The 25,964-nt window shown below is 40.9% G+C and overlaps 1 protein-coding gene across 1 annotated transcript in view; it reads left to right on the top strand.

Moving 5' to 3' along the window:
* The window catches only part of Ppp3r1 (protein phosphatase 3 regulatory subunit B, alpha), a 40,343-nt gene extending 17,472 nt beyond the window's left edge, over positions 1–22,871 (top strand). The window contains exons 2-6 of the mRNA XM_036201206.1: positions 4,774–4,813; positions 15,917–16,093; positions 17,017–17,076; positions 17,488–17,672; positions 22,533–22,871. Of these exons, the coding sequence (XP_036057099.1) occupies positions 4,774–4,813; positions 15,917–16,093; positions 17,017–17,076; positions 17,488–17,672; positions 22,533–22,580 (510 nt within the window). The 3' untranslated portion in view covers positions 22,581–22,871. The remainder of the gene's footprint in view (positions 1–4,773; positions 4,814–15,916; positions 16,094–17,016; positions 17,077–17,487; positions 17,673–22,532) is intronic.
* Positions 22,872–25,964: the final 3,093 nt, after the last annotated feature.

The raw sequence follows: 25,964 nt of genomic DNA, 5'->3' as shown, positions 1-25,964 counted from the left end.
ATCTGCCTGTCTCTCAGTTGCTGGTGTTAAAGTGTGTGTCACTGTGCCTACCCTTCTCTTTTTAGTTTGGAAAAACTGTCTGAACTGTGTTTGTAGGCAGCTTAAATAATAGGCCTATGTGATCCTCTTGCCTCAGCCTCTTGAGTACCAGAACTACAGGCAATTCCCTGTCCACTCAGCTTGCATTTGTGTTCTGTGGGATCTTGTGGGTGGGGTAAGTTATCCATGTGTATGTTGATAATTGAAATTTTCAAAGTTGTAAAGTTTTATCTCTAGTGACAGTCTTTCCTCTAAGCCTAGGTTCTGTAAGTTCTTGACAGACAGGTGCATGCACACGTGTCCATATCCATAGACTGATTACACTCTCAAAGTTATATGTTGGGGGAATAGTATTGAGAACATATAGTTGATACTTTGATCATGCCTACCATAATGCATTATATGTGTGTAGTTTTCCTTACAAGTGGTTTTGTTAAAGAAGGTTATTAGTAGACTCTTGCCTTTACATATAGAAAAAATATTTAGATTATTACATCAGTTTAATCAGGTGTAAATTTCCATAGTAAAAGTTACACCCAGATAGTGCCATAAAAGAAGAATCAGGTACTGGGGTTGGGGATTTAGCTCAGTGGTAGAGTGCTTGCTTAGCAAGTGCAAGGCCCTGGCAATCCTTAGCTCCACCAAAAAAAAAAAAAAAAATAATAATAATAATCAGGTATGCTAGAGATTAATCATAGTATAAAAACATAAAGTATGAATAAATCAGATTAAAATTAGGGACTTAAGGGCTGGAGAGATGATTCTGTGGTTAAGAGCACTGACTATTCCAGAGGACCCGGGTTCAGTTCCCAGCATCCACATGGCGGCTTACAACTGTCTGTATCTCCAGTTCCAGGGATCTGACACCCTCATACAGGCACTGCAGGCAAAACACCAATGCACATAAAAAAATAAAAATAATTAAAAAAAAAAAAAAAGAAAAAAATTAGGGACTTAAGTTGTTCTCTTTCCAAAAGGAGGCTAGTTCTTGGAGAAAATCATTGATTCCTGGTCCTAGGATGGAAAGCATAATGTGGTATAAAGTGTGCAGAGGATGTGCACATATCTGAAGGACACAGGAACCAACTCACCAAATAGGAACAGTCACTGGCTAGATTTGAAATGATTTAAGCATTAGATTAGATAATATTGGTAAGTGATTATAGTTCAATCTCATAAAATCCACAAGTTTTACACGCCTTTAATCCGAGCATTTGGCAGCAGAGGCAGGTGGATCTCTGAGTTCAAGGCTAATTTGGGCTTCAGAGTGAGTTCCAGACTAGCTAGGACTACCCAGTGAGAGTCTCAAGAAAGAAAGAAAACCCTTAATTGACAACAAGTCATGGTTGAAGAGTGATAAAATTAGGAAACTGCCACATGACAGTGTATCAGTTACTATAATTCAAAAGTATCAGTGGCTTAAGATACCACACATTTATAATTTCAGTGTCTGCTGTGCTCAGCTTTGCTTTATTGTGTCTCAGAAAGTTGGAATCAGGGTCTGGGGCATAGGGTCTCAGGTGAAGGTTTGGTTGAGGGAAAGATTCTTAGCTACATTAGTTGGCTGTGAGCAATTGGTTCCTTCTCTTGGCTGTTGCCTGACAGCCCCTTCAGTTCCTTGCCACGTGACCAAAGTATGCAAGCTGAACAATACAAGACTGTCAGCAGAATAGAATCTGCAGTAATTTAGCCCGATTACAGAGTTCATTTTAATCAAACCTTAGTCTGACATCAGATTCTGCTAAAGCAGACTACACAGTGGACGATACACACAATTCTGTGACCGTCTTAGAATCTGCTGCCGTGGTACTGAACACAGTCCAGCTGACTCGGACTTTGTCTCCAGCTGTTGAGTGACTGGACGAAGTTGAGGCAGTTGTTTAAGTATTTATTTAGTCTGGGAATAACTTCCCCCAAAGTTTATGTACTAAATACCCAAAAGGAGAGACACCGTGCCCTTGTGGGGAAACTGAAGGTGCTTCTGTTTTTTAATTTCATGTATTTCAGGCTAGCTGCGAGTTCTTGATCTCCCTGCCTCCACTTCTCAAGCGGTAGATTTCAGGCCCTTGCCGCCATGCTTGCCTCTGGAAGGACACACCCTAAGTGATTGAAATTAACATTATCAGTACTGGGGGGAATGACTTTTCTGCCCCCTGTCCGACTGGCCCCCTCCCCATGGTGTGCAGTGCTGAAGACCAGACTCTTCCCCATCTATGTCCCTGGCCCTGGTAACTGGGGAGAAGACATGATCACCTTCAGAGGGGGCTTCAGGCAAACATGTGGAGGGAAAAAAGTCTGAAGAAGTATAAAGTAGACTGAAGAACTGTTCAACATAAAGTACTGGAGAGGACAGAACAGTTACCAGCCTGCATTCCAGGGTGGCTCCCCCCCCCCCCCACGCACACTCTATTTAATTACAAAGTACTGTTTCAGGGTTTCTGTCACTGTGATGAAACACCATGACCAAAAGCACCTTGTGGAGGAAAGCTTACATTTCCACATCAGTCCATCACTGAAGGATGTCGGGTAGGAACGAGAGCAGAGAACATGGAGGAGTGCTGCTTATTGCCTTCTCTTCATGGCATGCTCATTTGCTTCCTTATTCATCTCAGCCCTACGAAGGGCTGGCATTGTCCACAGTGGGCCAGACCCTCTCACACATCAGTCGTTCCTCAAGAAAATAAATGCCCAATGGACTTGCCTACAAGCCACCTGTTGGAGGCATTTTCTCAGTGGAGTTTCCTTTCCCATATGACTAGATTTGTGTCTAATTGACAAAAAAGGGGGGCAACAAATATCGATAAACCCCCATCCCACAAAGAAAGTTCAATCTCATGTCATCCAGGCTAGCCTTGAACTCACGAAGTAGATGAGGATCACCTTTGACTTCCTTCTCCCTCTATCCCCTGACAGGATCACAGATGGGCACCACTATGCCTGGCTTATTTTTATTGGATATTTTTATATATTATATATATATATATATATATATATATATATATATATATATATATATATATATAATACATACATGGAGAATAGAGACTATTACATAGACTATTATGATATTTCTTACAAATTAGGTGATAGGATATAATTAGGTCTTTTCTGCATGGCTTTTTAAAGGGCATATTTTGCTCACACAGTGCCATTCTTCATTGTCACACGTGGGATTTTGTGCTGTTTTGCTGGATTTTGTTTTCCTTTAGAGTGCTAGCTTGTTTTATCCCACTCTCCAGTCACTTGGGATTAGCTTACTGATTTAAGGCTAGATTTTAAAAAATCTTTCTCTAGGGTAAGCTCAGAACAGCCTTTAAGTTAGGGCTAATGCAGACATTCTGAGAACCGTTCCTCGGTGCCCTGTTCTGCCTATCCCTCTTAGCATGGAGCATTCCCAGGTTTGTGAGCACCAGAGATTGTCTGTCTAGCCCGCTGCTAGGTCTTTCCTTGGCTTTAGGGGGTGCCCTTCAAATGCACCTGAAGATGGAGGGAGTGCTGTACAGATCCCAGGTTGCTGGAGGTTTCAGGTCTCTGGATTGTCCTCCTCTGAGGTGCTGTTCCCCACAAGTACACCCTTCTCCTCAGACTTCTCAGCTCTCCAGGACAGACCCTTTATAGTGTAGGTCATTTTGAGTGCTGCTTCCTGTAGTTTCTGTCCACTGTTTTATACTAGTCACATACTTGGTATGACATTGCTCCAGGGTGGCAGGTATTACTGATTTTGTTTATTTGGTTTTTGATCATTGTAATGATAGTTCTTACGTGGAGCGTAGTGGTTCACACCTTAAATTCCCATACATGTTAGGTGGAAGCAGACAGCGTTGCATAGTAAGACTCTGTCCAAAAAAGCCAAACAAACAATACCTTGTACACCAAGCAGAGGGATTTATTTAAGGACTTTATCATCAAGTGATCTGTGACTAACTTGGTAATATTGTACAATGCTTGAATTCTGTAGGCTTTCTTATTATGTAAGTTTAAAACATGTTAGCTTTAGGAAACCTAGGCCTGTACTTTTTCTAGAAATTAGGGGACAGGATGATTTCTTATGTGAAGAAATACTTAGAAGTAGTTTTAAATGGCTTCCTGTTTTATATTGGGCTTCATGTCCCTGTTAGCATTTCACTATTACTTCAGTTGTACAGGATTTGGAAAATTCTCTTTTACTGAATGTGTATAATTGATAATAAGGTTTTTCTTCTTAACAGTCTCATTAAACTTTAATTAAGCAAAAATGATAGAAATGCTTCACTCTGAGCTTTTTATCAAAATAAGTTCATTATCCTGATCTGTTGGCACAGGCCTATAATCTCAGTACTTAAGGGTTGAGGCAGAAGATTTCACGAGTTCAACATCATCCTTACCTACATAGGGAGTTCAAGGCCAGTCTGGGCCTTGGAACAGTTTCTCAGAAAAAGGAAATAAACTTAGTGTATCCAGCAAGACAAATGAGTGCATTGATAGTCTGTAATGTGGATTTTGTGTGTAGTGTATTTATAGTATTAAAGATACTTGAACTGTATTTTAATCAAATGTTTGCATAAGTCTTAATGGCTCTTTGTCTACCATATTGCTTACTATATTTTTTATCAGTTAAAAAATATAGTTTATAATTCCAAACATAAATTTATGGCTGGCTCATTTACCTGTTTTGTCACATAAAAAAAGTTGTTTAATATTCCAAAGATGTTTTAGTGTATCTCATAACTAATTGATTCTTTCTTCCTCCCTCAGGGAAATGAGGCGAGTTACCCGTTGGAAATGTGCTCACACTGTAAGTCGCATATAATCACAACAACCATTTGTTTTTCTTATAAGTGTGTGTGTGTGTGTGTGTGTGTGTGTGTGTGTGTGTTTTACATCTCTATGATGCTTACTTATTGACTTTGTATCAAATGTAGCCCACATTTAAAATGGAGAACACATGGATCAGATATTCTTTTCATTACCAGAATAGGGAATTTTTTAAAAAAACAAATTTTATGATTAATATTTGCACAATGTTGCAATTACACGTTATAACCCCCCAAATCTCTATGTCTTAAGTTCACAGAGGGTTCTTTGCAGTTTCAAAGTGAATTTGTTACCATGTTTTTTTGTTGTTGTTCTGTTTTTTTCTGTTTGTTGATGGAAAGGTCTGGACTCCTTTGTTTTGTAATGTTAATAGCTGTACTCAGTATTCCCAAAATTCTTTGGGAAATAGAATTACAAGAACATGAAAGCTGGTATTTTGTGGGCTAGCACTTGTCACATAGCCCAGTTAGCTATCACATGGACTGGAAAGTAGATCCTTCTGTACATTCAGGAAGGAGAAACAGATGTGTTCAGTTGGTATTGTGCAGTTTTTTTAGATCGGGATGAAGTGGGATGGGTAACTGAATGAAAGACAGTTGTCAAAGGCTTCTTCAGATACTCTAAATGTTTCTTAAAAGTTTGAGGCTTTTAAAATATTTTTAATTGTATTTTACTTATTTCGACATGTGTGGGGGTGGAAGGTATGTGTGTGCCACAGTGTCATATGGAGATATGTCAGAGGGCAACTTGGGGGATTGGTTTTTCTCTCTGCACCATACTGGTCCAAAGTATCTAACTGGAGGTATGTTATCAGGTATGGCAGCATACACCTTTACCTGCTGAGCAATTCTTTCATCTATTCATTCATTCATTTATGAGATAGGTTCTCACTGTGCAGCCCTGTCTGTCTGTCTGTCTGTCTGTGTCTGTCTATCTATCTATCATCTATCATCTATCATCTAGACAGGCTCTCACAATGTGGCTTTACCCATTTATTTATTTGCTTATTTATTCAGCAGGCTCTCACTGTGCAGCCTTATTTATTTACTTATTTATGAATGATATAGATTCTCTCTGTGTAGCCCTATGTAATTAATTAATTGTTTGTGGGACAAGTCCTCAGTGTGTAGCCCTATTTATTATTTGTTTCGTTTAATTAATGGGGCAGGTTCTCCTGTGTAGCCCTATACATACATTCATTCATTCATGGGACAGGTTTATTATCCCTTTATTACATTTTGTACCAGGCTTTTCTTTAAACTTTTTATGTCCTTGAGATCTGTACTTAGCTTCATTACACTTCCTGGTACCCTTTTTTCCCTCAAACTACATTTTGTATTTTTCCTTGCTCAGCTTACCCTTCTTTGTAGAGCTGCATAAGAGCGAACACAAATACCTACATGATAGAGTCAATACTAGGCTATCTAGAAATCTCCTCCTCTAATAGCATTAATCCAGAACTCTTCAGTTTAACCTCAGGTAGATTTTTTTTTGACAAGGGCAGAAGACAGCCATTCTTAGCCATAATATCACAAGAATGGTCTCTAGGCTGGTAATATTCTTCCCCTCTAAAACTTCTTGAGCTGGACCCTCACAGTCCAAACCGCCCTTGGCACTGTCTTCTATGCTCCTACTGGGATGTCTCATTAAGACCAGTTGAACATGTTCAGCTGCTTTCCTAATCCAAAGTCCCAAAGTCCACATTCTGCTGGTAAGCAGCATGGTCAGGCCTGTCAGCAGTACCCTACTCCCTGCTACCAGCTTCTTAGTGCTCTGTTGCTGTGAAGAGACAACCATGGCCACGGCACCTCTTAGAAAAACAAATTAATCGTGGCTTACAGTTCCAGAGGTTTAGGTCCGTTATCATGGAGACGTGCAAGCAGGCATGTTGCTGGATTAGTAGCTGAGGGTTCCACACCCAGATCTACAGTCAGCAGAAAGAAAGAGCCTCTGGGCCTGGCTTGGGTTTCTGAAACCTCAAAGCCCATCACCCCAGTGAAACACTTTGTCCAGCAAGGCCATGCCTCCTTATCCTTTCAAATAGTGTCACTCACTGTGACCAAGCATTCAAATCTGTAGGCCTATGGGGCTATTCCTATTCAAACTGCCATGTCATGCCTGGCTATTTTAGTCCTGTTGTTTTGTGTATGAGTAAATGGCGTGCATGTGTGGCAGTTAAAAGACAACTCTGGCGGCAGTTCTCTCCTATCTTCATGGGGTTGAGCTCAGGTCTCCTCAAGCCCCTTGACCCTCTGGGCCATTTTGCCAGCTCAATTTTATATACATGTTAGATGGAAGCTTAATATTTAAAGGCCCGGATGTTAATTTAGACTAGGAATTGGTTCACTCAAACAGTGTGTTGTAGCAGGAGTTTTGAGAACACTTAGGTCACTTCTGTCTGGCCGCAGTGCTGGTGTCGACCCAAGAAGAGGCTGCTCTGTGGAGGCCCTGCTCATGGTGATGGCCTTTAAGATGCTTGAGAGTTGACCACCACAGTTTCTTTCTCAATGCATTGTAATTGCTGCTAATCCTTGGGGGTTAGAAATTAAGTCTTCAAAAATATTTGATATATAGGATAACACTTAGTCTCCTTACCGTCTATTTCATTGATAATGCAAGATTTAGGAATAAAAGCCACGTGACTCATAGGCTTGGTCATACTGTCTCTTTTTCTTTTTTTTAAACTACCTTTTACTTTTTCTTTTTTTGTTTTTAAGGATTTATTTACTTATTGTGTATGCAGTGTTCTGCCTGCTTGTATGCCTGCAGGCCAGGAGAGGGCATCAGATCTAATTACAGATGGTTGTGAGCCACCATGTGGTTGCTGGGAATTGAACTCAGGACCTCTGGAAGAACAGTCAATGTCTCAACCTCTGAGACATCTCTCCAGCCTGGTCATACTGTTCCTATACAGTAGGGTTCCATTACTTTGGTCCTATCTGCCTTACTGTCTGTGCACCTGCTCCCCCTAATCTTCAGATTTTAACTTCTCTTGTGTCTGAACAACTTCATTCCCCCAGTTGCTTTTGGCGCTGGTGGTTTGTTTGTTTGTTTGTTTGTTTGTTTGTTTGTTTTTAAATAATCCCTTTCATAAGCACCGTACCTGTTACACTGTTTTCCATTTATAGTAGGTCTGTTAGTATGGAAAGTAAGGTTTTAGTTTACGTTATCAACATCAGTTAGCACGATTCAGACCATTCTCTGGTATTTAGTACATATCAGATTCTTTGGCAGCCAGAGTTCTCAGTCACTTAATTTCTGCCATAGACACAGTTACTTGAGGTTTGGAAGGTACAATGACCTGGGGCTTGTTCCGTTTTTCCTGTAGGATTCTGGTGTGGTTTGTGCTGTTGTGTTTTTGCACTGTTCTGGAGCCAGAAGTTTCACATTTGCTATGTAGCTTCCTGATTTTTAGGGCAGCAATACTTGAGCTGATAGTGCAGTTCCATGGTGTGGCTTATAAAAGTTTTAAAGTTTAATGCAGTCCCTCCCTCCACCTTTCTCTCTTTGTACTGCACCCTCTCTCCTTTCCCTTCCCTTTGTCTTCTATCATCAAGAGTCAATGCTTTGGCCTGGGTATGGTGGCATACATTTGTGATTCTGTCATTTGGAAGCTGAGGGAGGAGGCTCGTCATGAGTTGGAGGCCAACCTAGATTATGTAATGAAACTGTGTCTGAAAACCCCAAAGCCTGTGGTCTGTCAGCTAACTCCTTTGGTTTGGTTGTCTGTAGTGGAGCCCTGGGTAGCACAGTAGTTTGAGGGAAGGTGGTATACAGGCTGTGCACTCACGGGGGATGGAGCAGTGACTGATCTGGCTAGGTGAGGAGGAAGGAAGGCCCCACCATAGAAAAGAAAACCGACAGATGGTGTGTGCAATGTGTTTCTCTTGGCACATAAATAAAGTGCTGTAAGTGCACCAAATAGCTATTCCAGAAACGTTGGACATCATTCTGGAGACTTGGTATCAGAGAACCAAAAGAAAGAAATGAAGCCTTAGTGATTCTTGTTTTAAGGACTAGTGATGACCAGGTAACTGATGTCTTCTTTGAAAGAAGTCAGGTCTCTCAAGTGAAAGGGTGGTTCTTAGGAAAAGGTGGCATCTCTGGAGACCATTGGTAGGTTAAGATAGTTTGAGGCTTCCAAGGTTCCAGATCATTCTGCTGTCCTCAGCAGAAGCAGCCCTGTTAGCCCTTTAGTGTGGCTAGTTCTTCCTTGCTTGGATCCTCTTGTCTTGCTCGAGTTGTTGCCTGGGTTTTGTAGAGTTGAGATCGCACTTCTTGGTTTAAGTTCCTTTATACCTGGTTTCTTGTTGTGTGTGTTTACAGTGTTCTGGAGCCAGTCTGTACTTGTGTTTTGCTGTGTAGCCCAGCCTGACCTGCAGCTCTGTAGATTGTCCTTGAAGTTCCTTTCTTTCCGCCTCCCACGGCCTTGCCTCTGAGGTGTGTGCCACCACATCCAGCTTAGTAATTCTTGACTTTTTTTTTTTTTTTTTGCAACAGGGTCTCATGTGTGTATCATGTTAGCCTTGAACTTTCTCTGAAACCAAAGTTGACCTTCAACTTCTATTTTTCCTGCCTTCTGAATACTGGAATTACAGGCATCCCCCAGTATCCAGTTTATGAGGTGCTAGTGATGTCTAGCTTTATTTATTTGACTGTTACTTGATAATTTTGAAGTAGCTAAAGAATTTTAATCTTAGAAGCACTGAAAGCCCACATGAGTAATTCTTGCTTTCTAAATTTATGATACATATCTAAAATCTACCCATTTTATTTTTAATTATGCTTATGCCTAGGTCTCTGGGTGCAAATGTTTGGGAAGGTCAGAAGAAGGTCCCCTGAATTTAGAGTTAGAAGCAGTTAGCTCCCTGGATATGTGGGTACTGGACTCTGAACTCAGATTTTCTACAAGAGCAGGGAGTGCTGTGAACCATTTCCCAGCCACTGAAGTCTCGGCTCTTTAATCACCATTTCTTGATCTAGAAAATAGATAGCTGAAATGCATGTGACTGTCCATATTTAATACACTACTTCAATCTTTCATATATTGGTAATTACTTTGCTTTATTCATTTGGTAGTTGGTCTGTTTCCTGCAGAATATAAATATTACACTGCTGGTCTGTAACCGGGTTTTTTGTCTTTATTGAGAGAACATAGTGACAGGTTGCAGAAGCCATTAGTTCATGTGTGAAATGTGCTGTATCAACCCCCCAGTGACTCTCCTTCCCCTCAGGCTGTCTGTCTTCTCCTTACATGTCACATACGAATTCAAACCTGACAAAACATGGGGTGTTTCTCTTTTGGAGTTTGAGTTACTTTGCTTCATGTTATAACCTCCAGCCAATCTCCTTTTTGTAACTGACATGATTCCATTCTTTCATAAGAACCCTGTGGGTGTACGCTTGGGTGGTACAGCTGGGGGTCATCTCTCTCCTTCAGTGTGTGCTCCAGGGATAGAACTCAAGTTATCAGGCTTTTTGTCAAGTGTCTTTAACTGCCAAGCCATCTTGCTGCCTCCAAACCTTATTTTTATTTCACAGACAGACAGGGAATTCCAGTAGGAGTCATTTTTTAAAGTCTTTCACATTTCACTGAGCCACTGATCAAAAGAATCGAAGATGCTAGGCACAATGAAAAGTCTATGTAATAGAACAAATTTTGCAAGAATTTGAATATTTGTCCAATAAAATTACTCGGTGGTCACTGCGTAATTAGCAGGAATACACTGAGTTGGAGTAATTATTTCTGATAGGATTTTCTTCCTTTAACGTGGCAGGCGGCAGCTTTCTTTCAGTTTGCCGCAACCCAAGAGGAGGTTTCAAGGGGAAAACAGAACATGTTAAGACACAGTTCTAGCTGGTGGAATGCAGAATAAAAACTACTCATGGAGTCTCAGTGGAACACCGAGTAAAGAGGAGAGAGAGCTGCAGACAGAGAGCGGGCGTCACAAGTTGAAAAGAGACAAGAGTGAGACTCTTAAGGATGAAGTAGGTCGCTAGTAGGTTTGTGAGCAGTAAAACTGAAAGACACCTGTGGAGTTCCCATCCCAGGGTTCTTAAACATTCTCAGGTCGACATGCAGTGCTGTTTCATATCTTTAATCCCAGCATTTTTGGAGGCAGAAGCAGGTGAATCTCTTGAGGTAAAGGCCGGTTAGGGCTATATAGTGAGACCATGTCTCAAAAAATAAAATAAGAAGACCATGACATTTTTTTTGTGCTAGAGAGGTGGCTTAGCAGTTAAGAGCATATATTGTTCTTGTGGAAGACTGGAATTGATTCCCAGCATCCAAAGCAGGCAGGTCACAACTGCCTTTAACTCCAGACCTGGGGCTCCAACCCCACCTCTGCCTTCCCAGGGCATGTATACACAGACATGTACTTAAACAGAAGGAAGGGAAGGAGGGGAGAGAGAGAAGGCAAGATGTTACCATTTTAAGTTGAAGCCTTGGCCTTAAACAGAGTTGTTCAGTATGTGCTAAAGGAAGAGCAGCAATACTTGCCTCCAATAACACAGTTGGTCAAGAAAAAGGAGGCTATAACTTCAGAGTGAGGGGGAGAAGAAAGGATTGGAAGGAGGGGAGAGAAAGGGCGGGAGGAGGAGGAGAGAGACAGTCTCTGAAGAATCTTGAGTGCCTGGAGGAGCTAGGTCCTGGTTAGGACCATAAATGGGGTTTGTTGCTGCAGGGAGGTGTGGCCTGGTCTCTTGCTATGGCATTTGGCCTTCTACAAGTGACTGCTGTCTTTTAGGGGCAGGCCCATGTTCTCACAAAAGTGAAATCAAGATTGCCTGTTCGTTCGGTATTACTTTGTGTTCTGTCTTAAATAAACCTTACTGCTGCTACCACTTTCAGATTTTCATTTCACATAAACTAAAAATCCCTCTTTTGCATTTCTCTCTTTAACCCCAAGTTAGTTTGATGATTAGCTTGCCTGTCTGTACTTTGATGAGGATGGGCTTGGACAATCCAGTTTCTTAGAAGAAGTGGAAGGGGATGAGGAGAAAGAAAAGAAGAGCAGATAGACAGAGGCAAAGGCTGGATGGTAGTCTCACACAAATCCACAAACATATCAAGTCATTGATGGAGGATAAGAGCTAGCCCAGCTAAGTGGGATTGTGTGAAATCAAGAGCGTGAGGAGGATAAACAGTCAAGAAACTAAACACACAACACAGTCGTCTGATTATCAGAGGTGGGGTGTCTGAGAACAGAGTGAAAATCAAACCTAACCGGAGCAGAAGGTGAAGTGTGGTGTGCTCTTAGGCTGGTGTTTTCCTTGTTTCAGGGATGATGGTAGAGAGGGAAATGGACATTTCTTATTTCTAATTAATAAAGCTCTTTAGCAGAACACAGAGGGTCCAGATCCAATTGAGGAAGTGTCCAGCAGGGTTTTGTCCCAGGACTAGAGGTTGTATCAGATCTCCTCTCCCGTTGGTCTCTCCCAAAGAGGATGTAACAGTGTCTTCCTTTGATTCAGAACTTTCTCTTCTTGGGGATTCTTAAGAAGGGAGGAGAGAGTGAGGAGGCAGAACCAGAGGACAGAGAAGAGGGGCTGTGCGATCTGGAGTCCCAGGACTCACTCTCAGTTCCAGCAGTGTTTCCAAGATTTACTTCCTGTTCCTTAATATTTCTTTTCCTCCTCAAGTTTGATAGTTTGCTAAACACTCGAATTTCTTTTTAAACTAGTAATTTCTTCATTGGATTGCTTTTAAATTCCTATTAGACTGGCTGTTTTTCGTGTTTTGATTGCTTACGATCGGAACTTGTAGTAAGAAATAAATGAATAGACCATTCAGGAGTACCAACTATTCCCCTTTCCCCAAATACTTGCAACTTTCCAGGTGGAATGATAACTATAAAACATAAAGTCAGCTACTAATTAGCTCTTTCTCCCAGCACATGCTTCCTCTCCTGAAGTTTTGTTTCCCATTTTAGTCTCACCCTCCTCCTTTCCTAAAATTTACAGCCGTTTATGTGAGCTGATGGGATTGTTTGGAATATATGTCTGCTGCTAACAGGGTGATTTCCTTGCTCTTGCCCTAAGGTATTTAGTTCTTCCCATGGTGTACTAGAAGCTTTATCTCACACGTTTGGGATGTCATGAGGCAGCCCCATGTCTAAAAGATTACCCTTAAGTGTGTCTTCTTGGCGTACGTGGAAGTTTTTTCAATTTAGGAAGGAAGTACGCTGCCTCAGGGCGTCCCTTTGAGGCCATTGAATGTCCTAGGAAGCTCCCCTTGCCACATGCACCCTATAGGACTGGAAAGACCCTACGCCTCTTCAGTGTTTCTCTGATGAGTTGCTCAGAGCATTGCTATACTAAGAATAGTCAGGTCCCAGGAAGCAGCAGAGCCGGGAAGAAATGCTAGGCTAGAGGAGTACCAGGAGGCCAGATGGAAAGAGGGCAGTAAGGCTGTGCTAGCACTCTGAGATGAGGGCCATTAACAGCCTGTCCAGAAGAGCAGCCAGACTGTTGACCAGAGAGGAGGTCCAGGCCACAGGAAGGACATTTACCTGAGAAGGCAGTGCAGACCTCTGGGTGCATGGTACTGAAAGTAGATAATCCTGAGTCACTGAGGGATTGCAGAAACACTCAACATGAATCACAGCTCTGACTCCAGTGGCAGTATAATGTATTCTCTATTCTTTACATGAATACAACTGACTGTGGTTCAGGAACAGAGAATTGGGTTATACTGAATAATCACCATTAAATTCTTTCTTGATAGCTGCAGAACGAACGAAAGTTATAAAACTAGTGTATTTCACCAAATATGTTAATGGGGATCTGTGATGAGTGGGTTACAGTGAAGTAGAGAAACCCTTGTTACAGGTTCAGATGCTGTGCTGACATTCTTAGCTTAGCTTTTGGGTCACTAGAAGTCAATGGTCTGCTCAGCTACTATACCCCAATGGTCAGCAGTGTGTTAGGTCAGGTCAGGTATTAAAGTTATTAAAGAAGCCAAGGTCTGAGATAATTTAGACTGTATTTAGAACATACTGAAAATACAAAACCATGAAATTTTGATCCGTTCCTTTTAGAACTCTTCAGCCTGGGTGTGGCATTCCTTCAGGTCACTTCAGTTCACATAGTTTAAATTTATAGGTAAGCTTCTCAGCTATAAAGAAGATGATCTGCACTCAGGAGGCAGAGCCAAGCAGATCTCTAAGCTCAAGTGTAAGCCTGGTCTGCATAGCAAGTCCAGGCCAGCTAAGTCTGCATAGTGAGGCCTTGCCTCAAAAAAAAAAAAAAAAAAAAAAAAAATCCTTTTTTGAAAGAACAGATAATCTTTTCAGAGCTGCCCTTCAAAAAAGTGGAAAAATCACATGCTCATAGTTTGTTGAAACAGTGGAAAACATAAAAGATTGACGTTTGGTTTTGACTTTTTTTTAATGGAGGAATGGAATCTTTGGGGAAAGGTAGTATCGGATGTGGAAAATGTATGTATGCTTTAGTATTTAGGCCAAGTACTGATCTGTGACTGCTAAATGCTGAATGGGGTAGAGTGAACTGGTTTAGAGCTGTCTGTAGATTGGTTAGAAAACTAGCATTTCAAAAAGTGAAATCCTGTTTCATGTGTTGCCTTGCAGCACATCTCACCCACTCTGGGCAGTGGGAGGCAATGCGTGGATGTCTGCCTCTGTGGAGATGGAAGCCACGCTCCCTTGAGCAGTGCATTAAGAGAACTTCGTTTCTTATTTTGAAGTTTGCGTTCTCTGATCTTGATTTCAAACACTTTTTTTCTTTGTTGCCCTCCACCCCTAACCACTGTTGGTGGCTTTGCCTTCCTAGCCAGCTTTATAATAGGTAATTAGGGACAGATGCCATGGTCTTCCTAGATGAGTGATATATATATATAAACACATGCATGTGACATAAATATTCTGTCTGTGTCTGTCTGTCTGTCTGTCTCTCACTACTCAATATTCTGAAGAATGCTGGGCAGTGCAGTAAGCTGTAACTCCCAACTGCCATGTTGAACACCATGTTCTACAGTGTGCTCAGCTGCAGGGGCCTTGGGCATAATTTACCAAATTACACAATGTGTTCATGCTTTATCACTGAACATGCTTGGAGAGTTAGGTGGTTTTGCTCATCTATCCATGTATGTATGTTAGATGAGGCTAATCCGTGATGTCTGCTGGGCTTGATGTATTGTGTGCATTCCTGTGGGTTGGTTGGTCTCTTATCCCATCTCTAAGTCTCACAGTATCTATACTGGGAGAAATCTCCATAAGTCCATAAAGTTCCATGTTTTACTGACATTACTCTCCCCTTTTGAATTATGATTGACATCAGTGCCATCCTGTGACTGTGTGGTCTTTACTTTAGTACCATAGATGATTTTTGCAGTATGCATCTTAATATGTTTTTATATTTTAAATGAACACTTTAATTTTAAGTTCCTACAGTGAGTATTGTGTGTATGTGTCATAAACAGATATTTAGAAGGTACTTTGACAGCTTTTCATTTCTAAATTTTATGTGTATGTATGGTTTGGCTGCTTGTATGTCTGTGCACAACTTAAGTTCCTGGTGCCCACAGAGACCACCAGCACAAGGCATCAGATCTAGAACTGGAGTTATAGATGGTTGTGAACTACTATGTGGGTACTGGTAATTGAACCTGGGTCCTCTGGTAGTGCTAGCATGCAGTGTTCTTAAGTGCTGGGCCATCTCTCTACCCGCTACTTTTCTTTAGAAGTACTGAAAGCCGAGGTTTGATGAGAGAAGTAAAAGCTATTTTGTAGTTGTTCATACTTGGAACCTGAAAGAATATTCAAGAAGCCTACATAAAATCCGTGGAAGGAAGCTGGATGATGTCGGGTAAAATGGGTGGGAAACTTTGGAATTTTTAATCATGAGATATTAGTCATAAAGTCATTAGAATATAAAAGTACCATGGTACAGAGCAGAAACTGATTCAGCCTATATCACAGACCTCCATGGTCAGCTTGGTAAAGTATTGTGGCAGGAGCAAACAGAAATGTAACCAAGTGAAAATATTTGTTGTATTTACTTAGAAGCAATTGTAGTGCCTTAGATCAAATTGGAAGTTAAAATGTTTTTGGTTTGCTTTCAGTTGATGCTGATGAAATTAAAAGGCTAGGAAAGAGATTCAAGAAGCTTGATTTGGACAATTCTGGTTCTTTGAGCGTGGAGGAGTTCATGTCTCTGCCTGAGTTACAACAGAACCCTTTAGTACAGCGGGTAATAGACATATTTGACACAGACGGGAATGGAGAGGTAGACTTCAAAGGTAAGGAAAGGCATTTTGTTTTTTAAAGTTAGCCATAGTGCACCCCACATAAGAATGAAACTAGATTTTTTTTTTAAGTGTCTCTATTTTTGGTGATTTTATAATTAAAGTTTATGCTAAAACTAATCTGTTAAAGGTTTAATTACCCTTCCCTTTTTGCTTCCTAAATTATCAAGGTATCTCTTAGAGTGTAATCTACCACAGTAAGGGACATTTACTAGTTCCTCTGTTTTAAGAAAATCATTCTCACTCAAGGATGGCTTAACAATATTAAAAGCTGTGTTTTCCTTACCTTTTTTTTTTTTTTTAAGATTGAGGCCGTACTGGTCAGTTTTGGTAGTATTTCAGCCTAACACCGAGGAATCTTTTGTGCAAATATTGATTGACTGTTGTATCATTTTACATTTGATCTTACACTTTTAAACACACATTTAACTAGAATTGTTAATGTTCTTGTTTTGTTTATGAATCATTGTTTACCAGATAGTAAGTAAATTCTTTTTCTAGAACTTTTCAACAGTGTATTTACATGTTTAGAATAGAAACCTAATCGCTTCTTGTTTTGCTAAAACAATGTGTAGTCTTTTTCTTATCATAGTCTAAAAAAAAAAAAACTGGTTAAATAAATATCCTTAAAGAGTGTTTTTGAGTATTTATTGCTTACAGGCCTTAACACTTAATTCATATTGATTAATCTTGAGAACTCAAAGTTACAAGTTCAAATAAATAAAATGAAATGTTGTGTTTGGAGACGTTAAAATTGACATCATTGATTTTCGGCACTACTTTTTTTTTTTTCAAGACAAGGTTTCTCTGTTCAGCACTGCTTTTAATATTTTGCACAAGAAGTAGCCCTTTGAATATTGCTTTTCTTTATAAAAATTTAAAGTTGTGACTTGTAAACATTTTCAACTTTTATTTAGAATTCATTGAAGGAGTCTCTCAGTTCAGTGTCAAAGGCGATAAGGAACAGAAGTTGAGGTGTAAGTATTTTCCCTTAAACTACTCTTTTGTGTTGTGTTTTAGACTTCTAAAACATTTTAAGACTTATTTCGTACAGTCATAGAAGTTTTACATTCTCAAGAAAAGCACTTAGGGTGTTTGCAGCTAGTATATTTGAATAACGAGCTGTTTTAGTGATCTAGCTAGAGAGCAGATGTTTCTGAGGACAGGCATATCACATGCCGTAAGTTGGATCACTTATTTTGCCTGGGTAGTCTACACTCCATAGCTCAACCTTCTGATCAGTTAATGTTAAGTCAAACTGTGTATGTAGTTTCTGTGTTTTCAAAAGTGTCATCTTCGTAGTCAACTCTAGATAGCTGGCAATACCGCTTTTCATTTGAAGTATTATGTTTGCCATATAATTGCATTGATCCCCCCTCTCTCTTTAGTTGCTTTCCGTATCTACGACATGGATAAAGATGGCTTTATTTCCAACGGGGAACTCTTCCAGGTGTTGAAGATGATGGTGGGGAACAATCTGAAAGATACACAGTTGCAGCAGATTGTAGACAAAACCATAATAAATGCAGATAAGGACGGAGATGGGAGAATATCCTTTGAGGAATTCTGTGCTGTAAGTGAAAAGACTGATTCTTCTATTAAGTGTGTTTTAAAACATTTTAAGGATAGTTTACTAGACAATTTTGTAAGCATATTTTTATTTGAAATTCTGTTTTGTCCAGTTGCCTCACATTCAAGTTTTGGAATATGCTGTTTTAACTGCTGATAATTAAGAGATGTTATTCTCAAGAATTAGTATACAGACACAGTCTGATAAAATGCTACAGGAATGGTAGTGGTGTGACTGGGGGTGGGTGTGAATGGATGGCTATGTGGGGGCTGGAGGTCAGCACCAAGTGTCTGTCTCATATGCTGTCCTTATGTCTTGAACTCTTCTCCCACTGGACCTGAAGCTCACTGTTTCTGCTAGACCAGCTGGCCAGCAAGCCCTGGGATCTCCTATTTGTCTCCCTAGTGCTGGCATCACAAATGCACACCACCAGCCAGGCAGTGGCAGCACACAGCCCTGGGGACGCAGAGGCAGGCAGATCTCTGTGAGTTCGAGGCCAGTCTGGTCTACAGAGCGAGTTCCAGAACAGGCACCAAAACTACACAGAGAACCATGTCTTAGACCTGCCACCCCCCTCCAAAACAATCAAAGAGCAAAACAACAACAAAAAACCCAACAAGTACATGCCACCACATCCAGCTTTTTTATGTGGATTCTAACACAGGTCCTCGTGCTTGCATGACAAGCGTTTTTTTGTTTTGTTTTGTTTTGTTTTGTTTTTTACCAGCATTCTCCTCATTGTACCAGTAACTTACTTGCTGACCCCAACCCCCCCCCCCCCCGTAGGGTATGTTCTTAAGGTTTGTTTAAAAGTAACCCATGGCGTTGAATGAAGTTCAGTTGGAGAGCACTTGCCTATCACCTGTAGCTGTAAGTGTCTCCAGTCCTGCCCAGCCCACATTAGGACGAATCCCTGTCATTTGTGTCCTGCAGCCTCTTGGTCCCAAGTAAACACACAGGCTTACATTATTTATAAACTATATGACCTATGGGGTCAGGCTTCTTGCTAGCTAGGTCTTAGAACTTAACTCAATCCATTTCTATTAACCTATATGTTGTCACGTGGCTGGCATTACCAGTCTGTGGACATGTTGCTCCTTGGGCATCGGGCTAACATCTCTCAGGCTCCACCTTCTTCCTCTCGTCTTCAGTTGGAATGTATTGCCTAACTTTTCCCTGCCTGCCATAGGCCAGTGCAGCTTCATTTATCAGCCAGTCAGAGCAACACATATTCATAGCGCACAGAAAGACATCCCGCAGCAGTCACCAGTCAAGAAAACGCCCCACCGTTTTGCCCATAGGCTGACGTTTTCCCAGTTGAGGCTTCTCTTCCCTGGATGATGATAGCTTGTGTCAAATTCATAAAAATCTAACCAGTACAGTCTGAATGTCATGAAATGTTTTGTGCTTAAAGTGAAGTTTCCTAAAAGTGAAAGAAAGTGCAAGTTTGTCTCAGAATAGTATGTCATGTGTTCATACGGACTTACAGTGTGGAGGAGTAAGAGGCTAGCAGAAGTAACTAGATAGAGTGTGCCATGGCGGGGAAGGTAGAGTAGTGTGACCTCAAAGCACTGGTACATGTCACCACAGTTAGGAAGCGAACGATGAGGAATGCAGCTTCTGCTCACCTCTTCTCTCCATTCACAAGCCAGAGAAGGTCTGCCCAGTGGGCTCTTCTCACTCGGTTAGTGCTGTCAGCCTGGAAGCCTGTCTTGCAGGTGATTCTAGACTCCTGTCAGGTTAACAGCACAGCTTCACTGGGTGTCAGCTTGACACCCAGACACATCACTTTAAAGCCATAACGTTCCACCCCGTCCCGTAAGTTCATAACCATGTTATAATGTAAAATGCATTCAGTGTAACATTGCAAGTCAGAGAGAAGGAAAGATAGATGAGGCTGGGTGACTATGACACTGTAGGCCTTTATGGGGGGAGTCCTGCATAGAGGCTTTCTCCAAGAAGGAGAGCCCACCATCCTCTTAGAAACTAGAATACTCTTCTGGCTTGATTCCTGTTGCTGGCAAAACATTGACCAAAAGCAGCTTGGGAGGAGAAGTTACAGCTAATGACTGATGGAAGTAGGTCTAGTTTTAGTTTGGTTTCTTTTCCTGTGATAAAACACGAAACAGAACCAGCTAGGAGAAGAAAGGATTTATTTATCCTACACTTCTGCATTGAAGCCCGTCATTAAAGGAATCCAAGGCAGGCGCTCAAGTCAGGAACCTGGAGGCAGGAACTGAAACAGAGACCATGGAAGAGCACTTATCCTGGCTTGTTCCCCAGGCTTGCTCAGCTTGCTTTCTTCTACAGCCAGAACCACCTGCTGTGGATGGGGTGGGTACTGTTGTTAACAGTGTGCTGGGCCCTCCAGCAGCAATGTCAGTCAAGAAAATCCACCAAAGGCCAGTGTGTTGGAGGCATATAGCCTTAGTTGAGTTCTTTCTTGGCTGTCTTTAGTTTGTGTAATGAGCACAAAAGCCAAGGCAGGAACCGAAGCAGAGACTGGAGACCACTGCTTATTAGCTAGCTTCTAGCCTTCTTTTCAGCTCCCTTTCTTAGACAGCCCAGGGATGGTGCTAAATCTCTGCAGCACACATAGCTGTTCTTGTGAGCCAACTTCATTCCATTCGTACATCTCTCCTTGGCAGAACTTCCATGGTCCTGGGCATCTAACATTCTGGGCTGTCTGAATAGGATTCACCTTCAGCATTTCAGGCAATGATTTCTCAAGGTCTCAGCAGGGACTCAAACTTTGCTATGCTACAGCTCCCCCCAGTCTTGCATCTTTTAAGCCTTCAAAACCACTAACACATAGATGACACCATCCAGTTCTTCCAGCCTGGCCCACTGTCCCAGTTGCATCAGCTTCTGTGTGCTGATTCTGGGGTAACAGTCTCATAATAGTTGCTTCTGAGGAGCAGGGAACTGTTGTGGAATATTATTTGAGGTGTGTTGCATTTGTTTAACTCCGAAGCTGTGTTACTGTGCCTGTCTAAAACACCTGATGGTCTAATAGAGTTGAATGGTCAATAGCAGGGCAGGAGAAAAGATGGGTGGGACTAACAGGCAGAGAGAATATATAGAAGGAGAAATCTGGGAGGAAAAAAGAAGTAGTCAGGAGGACGACAACACAGGGGCCAGCCACCCAGCTACACAGCAAGCCACAGAGTAAGAAACAAAGAAAGGTATACAGGAATAGAGGACAATAAAAGTCCAGAAGCAATAGATAGATGGGATAATTTAAGTAAAGCTGGCTAGAAACAAGCCAAGCTAAGGCAGGTCATTGATAATTAAGAATAAGCCTCCTAGTGTGCTTTATTTGGGAGCTGAGTAGTGGGCCCCACAAAAGGGCAAAAACAACAGGGAACCCCTCAGTTTTAGGCTGAGCTCATTTCTTCAGCAGTTGCTTTGTTGCTGTACTCAAGTGAAGATACATACACATAATTGCACATTAACATGTGATAGTCTTCCAGAACCTGCCCTGATACCTACAGTCAGATCCTCCAGGCAGACGATAGGAAGGAGTAATGGGGGTGTGGAGGTGGCAGGACATCTTAGGAAAGAAATGGGCCTGACCCTGTCACTAAGTGTACTCAGTCAGTAGTCTCATATACACAATGGCTTGGAGCTTCAAACATGGGAAGAAAACGTCTACTATGGAACACAGAAATGATTACAAACCTATACAAAGTGTTTGGAATAATGATCACTAAACCCCACAAGAACACAGTTAAGGAGTGAAATAAAAACCTGTCCTCAGTAATATACTGAATCCTGGAAACATACAAACAAAAAAACCTGGGTAATATGTAAAAGATTATGGAAATTCTTAGGGGCTATGAAGTGAGTGCTAGGGGTCCCAGAGAAAAAATAAATAATATAAAAGCATCATAATCAAAGGTCATACATTTTCTGAAATGAGTTAGTAATAGCATACATAGTATGTTAAAACAGTAGAGCATGAAAATCAGTCTGCTGATTAACAAGACCTAGGCTACCAGGGCAAAGACATCATTGAGGGCCTTGATACAAAGAATCACAGTCACAATGACATTGAATTTCTCAGTATCAGAGTGGAAACTAGACAGCATTGTTTTGGGGATGAAGAATATAGATTAAACCTAAAATTCTGTACAGCTGAGTTAAGTTAAACAGTAAAAATAAAGATGTATTCAGGTCCACCTTTCCTCTGAAACTAGAGGATCTTCTGCTGTAACGTAAGTCGTAAAAGAATGGGTAAAATGCCTCCCTCACAAGCATGAGGCTTTGCATTGTTCTGAAGATGCTGAGACATGCAGATATCTGGAACTCATGGGAAAGTCAGGGATCATAGTGTATGCACCATACAATGAAGATGTGCATGTGTTTTACTATTTGGGGGGAAGAGATAAAAATTTAAGTGGGGGACTCTAGCCCACTCCCCTCCCTTTAATCCAGTTTCTGAAAACAGGTAATGTGTTTATACTTTCTGGTAAAACGGTGTCCTAGTGCCCTTTTTGTTGGCTGTGGTAAAAACACTGACCCAAAGCAACCAAAAGCTTACAGTTGTAATGCACCACAAAGGGAAATCAGGGCAGGAACTGGTGTAGAAACCATGGAGGAAAACTGCCTACTGTCGTATTTCCCATGGCTTGCTCAACCACCCAGTACCCACCTGCCCAGGGGTGGCTTCACTCATGATGGGCTAGGCCCTCCCACATCGATTATTAATCAAGAAAGTGCTGCACAGATTGGCCCAGAGGTAGTCTGTTGGAGGCATTTTCTAAGTTAAGGGTCCTCTTCGCAGATGACTCTAACCTGAGTTGAGCTGACAAAAAGTAGCCAGGACAGATGATTGACTTACTAAAAACTTGTCTGTTACAGGTTGTAGGTGGCCTAGATATCCACAAAAAGATGGTGGTAGATGTGTGACTCTTTGAAGAATACCATCCAACACTTTTGCTTTCTTCTCCATCTCTGAAGATCTGCTCAAGACGTCCAGCAATGCTCTCTGTGTATTTAAATGGAAGTATTTTTCTCTGTGAAGCCACATTTTCCAACATGAGCCTCATGAAGCCAACTAAGTGTTATTGAACTCCTACTCTCTCAATAACTCCGTGTAGCACTTTAAGGTTTGAAGGACAGCAACGTGAAAAGAGCATATCAGTGTGGTGGAGAAAGGGAAGGGGTTGGCTTTTTAATTTATTTTTCTTCATCTTTTATAACAAGAAAGTATCTATATATACATATGTAAATATTTATATATAGATATATGTAGCTTTCTATATATTTAGTAGGTTGGCTTTAATTTAATATACTTGATTCAGAAACAAAATGTTAGAGTACAAAAGTGCCAAGCAGAACATCAAACATCCTTACTTTTATTTCACACAGTTTTATATGTAGATAGAAGATTGTACAATGCGCCAGGTATTAGGCCAGCTGTGTCCTTTCTGTGCTTTCTCCTTTGAGAGATTGATAAAGCATTTGTTAATGCCCTATTATTTACCTTAATTACATTTTTGTAACGAGTCTGTAACTTTATTTATATCTCTGAAAATATTTCCAGGGACTGTGTCTCATTGCTGAGCAGCGTTTAATCCATCTCTGTTGAAGGTCTAGTTCAGTGCTGTTGCCAAGAGTGGGTCCTTGTGTCCAGAGGAAAACTGCATACGCAGTCACTGTCGTTTTTACTAAGTGTCCCTGAGGAAAAAAACGTCATTAGCAATTGTGATTTTATAAGGTCAGGCGTTTTCTGAGGCAGTCATGACTTTTTAAATGTATTATTTAGTGAAGAAAACCCAAAGTAATCATGTAATGGCTTAGAATATCCTTGCTTCATTCTACACAGTAAGTACTTCGTCATTAAACTATGTATGAACCATGCATTTCCCTTCTGCATTTCAAAAAACATATCAGTTAATCTAAAAAACTAGTAATAACTTTAATGAGCACATATGTATGTAAAATCCTGTTTGTGATTAAAATGGAAAAAGTCTTGCTAATCTATTTGCCTAGGAGAGCAGATTTTGTCCAGATTTATACTTTTAAAATTTCTGTGCAGAAGGCAAGATAGCACATGATAGATTTTTGTTGTTTTGCCCACATGATTAGTGATGGATAATGACAATAAATTTGTGTGACATAAAAGTATGTCATGTTCTACCACTTGACATTATCCCTTCCCTTTTCTGCAAAGGTACTATTGGCTGGAAGTAAAACATTCTGGTTAGTTTTATATGACAGTCTTCCCTATACAGTTTTTCTATTAAAATTGGTTTTATAATCATGAATGGTAAAGGGTGGGTTGAATCAAGGTGAAAGAATATTAAATTGAGCACACCTGCCTGCCACTGCTGTTCCTTCAACTGAGTGCTGCACACCATGGGCTCTGTCTGTGAGAGAAAAATCCCGGTGCTTGGTGTCTTTGCATGACATGGAGTTTTGCATGTAGATCAATTTAAAATGTACCTCTTGTTTACATAATTTGCATAATTTTAAAAGATGATGTTGCCAAACTTTGGAAATGTTAATATTCAAAATGAAAATCTCCACTACATGTAACTACTTTCTTCCTCTGGATCAGTACGTGGCTTACAATCCCAGCCAGTGGTTTGATCTGTTCCAGTGTCAACTGCCATGTGCTCTGCTTCAAGAGGGAACTAGTCTTTTGTGAATTTTTTTGTACATAATTATTTGTTACAAATATTTTAGCAAATGCTTTCTATATCTCTTGCTTGTGCATATCTTGGCTGGCGTTTGGAAAAAAAAATAGTGCGAACTATTTCCTTACTGGGGAATGAGGGTTTTTCTTTTTTAGTTTGTGTGAGGGAGGGGGGGAGGGCATGGTTTATGTTGAATGTTTAAATTTTCTTCTGCATGATACACGTCATGTTGTGAAATCTTTAGAGAACTTCATACTGTATGAGTAAGAAATAAAATATTTGAAACTCGCTTGGATGTACTCTGTCATCTCTGATGTTCTACTACACTTGAAGTCCTGTCCATACTTTAGGGTTTACAGACTGGTAAATGCTTGTTTTGAATCATAAGCTACGGGTGAATGTCTGGAACAAACAAAACAGCTGATGTCACAAAGCCTGTGACTCCACTTCCTTGAGCACTCCCTCCCTGCCCTGGGCCTGTTACAGTGCCTTCAGGGTTTGCTCTCGCCTATATACCAACTCCCATACCCAGTTGAATAATGCCTTCAGGACTTTGTTTCCCTGTGTATGTGCCACAAGGGGGACTTTGCTGACTGTCCTGTTACAAAGTGTAAGTACTCTGGGGTCTCCTTTACCCAGTCTCATTTCCTTTATTCCCTAGCACCCTCTTCCAAGCATATTTTCTTTTCCCTGGTTATAGAATAAAAACCAATGCTTTACACAGTAGTGGATTGCTTGTTTTGCAGACACTTCTAGTTTTTCAGAATATCACCTGGGTCATGCATGTTGTAATTTCATTTTTTTTTCCTTTCTTTTTTTTTTTTTTTTGTAAGTTCACACTAAACCAGGCTAGTCTTGAATTTTTTTATCTTCCTGCCTCAGCTTGCAGGCTTCTGGGATCATAGACCTGTGTCACTGACCCATAGACCTGTGTCACTGACCCAGGTTACCGTTTTATAAATATGACTGTTTCATAACTTTAACAGATGAAATCTTATTTTTGAGACTTACTTTTTTCAGATAGGGTTTCTCAAGGCTGGCCTCGAACTCAGATTCCTCCTGCCTCTGCCTCCCCAGTGCTAGGATGGATTAAAAGCCTAGGCCACCATGCCCAGCCTACTTCTTATGTGTTCAGCACTGTAATGAGGTTGAGATACTCATGGCAGGTAAACGATGCCCCTTACCTCAGTGTGGGGTGTTGGGTGTGTTTACACCCACAACATACATAGTATGTATTCACAGTTTTCAAGATCGCATTGAATTGCGGGGCTGCTGGAGAGGACCTGAAGAGAAGCCTAAGAAAATGACTATTCAGAAATGAAAACTCTAAAGTGGGAGAAAATATTTGTAGACCATATTGAGAAAAATGGGATTGGTAATCAAACCTGAAAGTCTACGTAACAGCAATAAGACACCTAAAGTATGGGCAAAGGACTTGAACAGACAGTGCAGATACACAAGTGGCCACTGGAAATGATGCTCAATAGCACTGTCATTAAGGAAATGCAAGTCACAGCGAGATCCACTTTACAAGCATTAGGTTCTATCACTGTTCTTCCTCGCCCCAAAAGTTAAGAAAAACAGTATTAGAGAGAATTCTGGCCACCTCTTTTGTTACTAGTGAAGTCACGGACTCAGTTCAGGCAGCAGT

This window comes from Onychomys torridus, chromosome 10 (assembly GCF_903995425.1).
Source record: "Onychomys torridus chromosome 10, mOncTor1.1, whole genome shotgun sequence".
Taxonomy (NCBI): Eukaryota; Metazoa; Chordata; class Mammalia; order Rodentia; family Cricetidae; genus Onychomys; species Onychomys torridus.
This window is presented reverse-complemented; position numbering and strand designations above follow the sequence as displayed.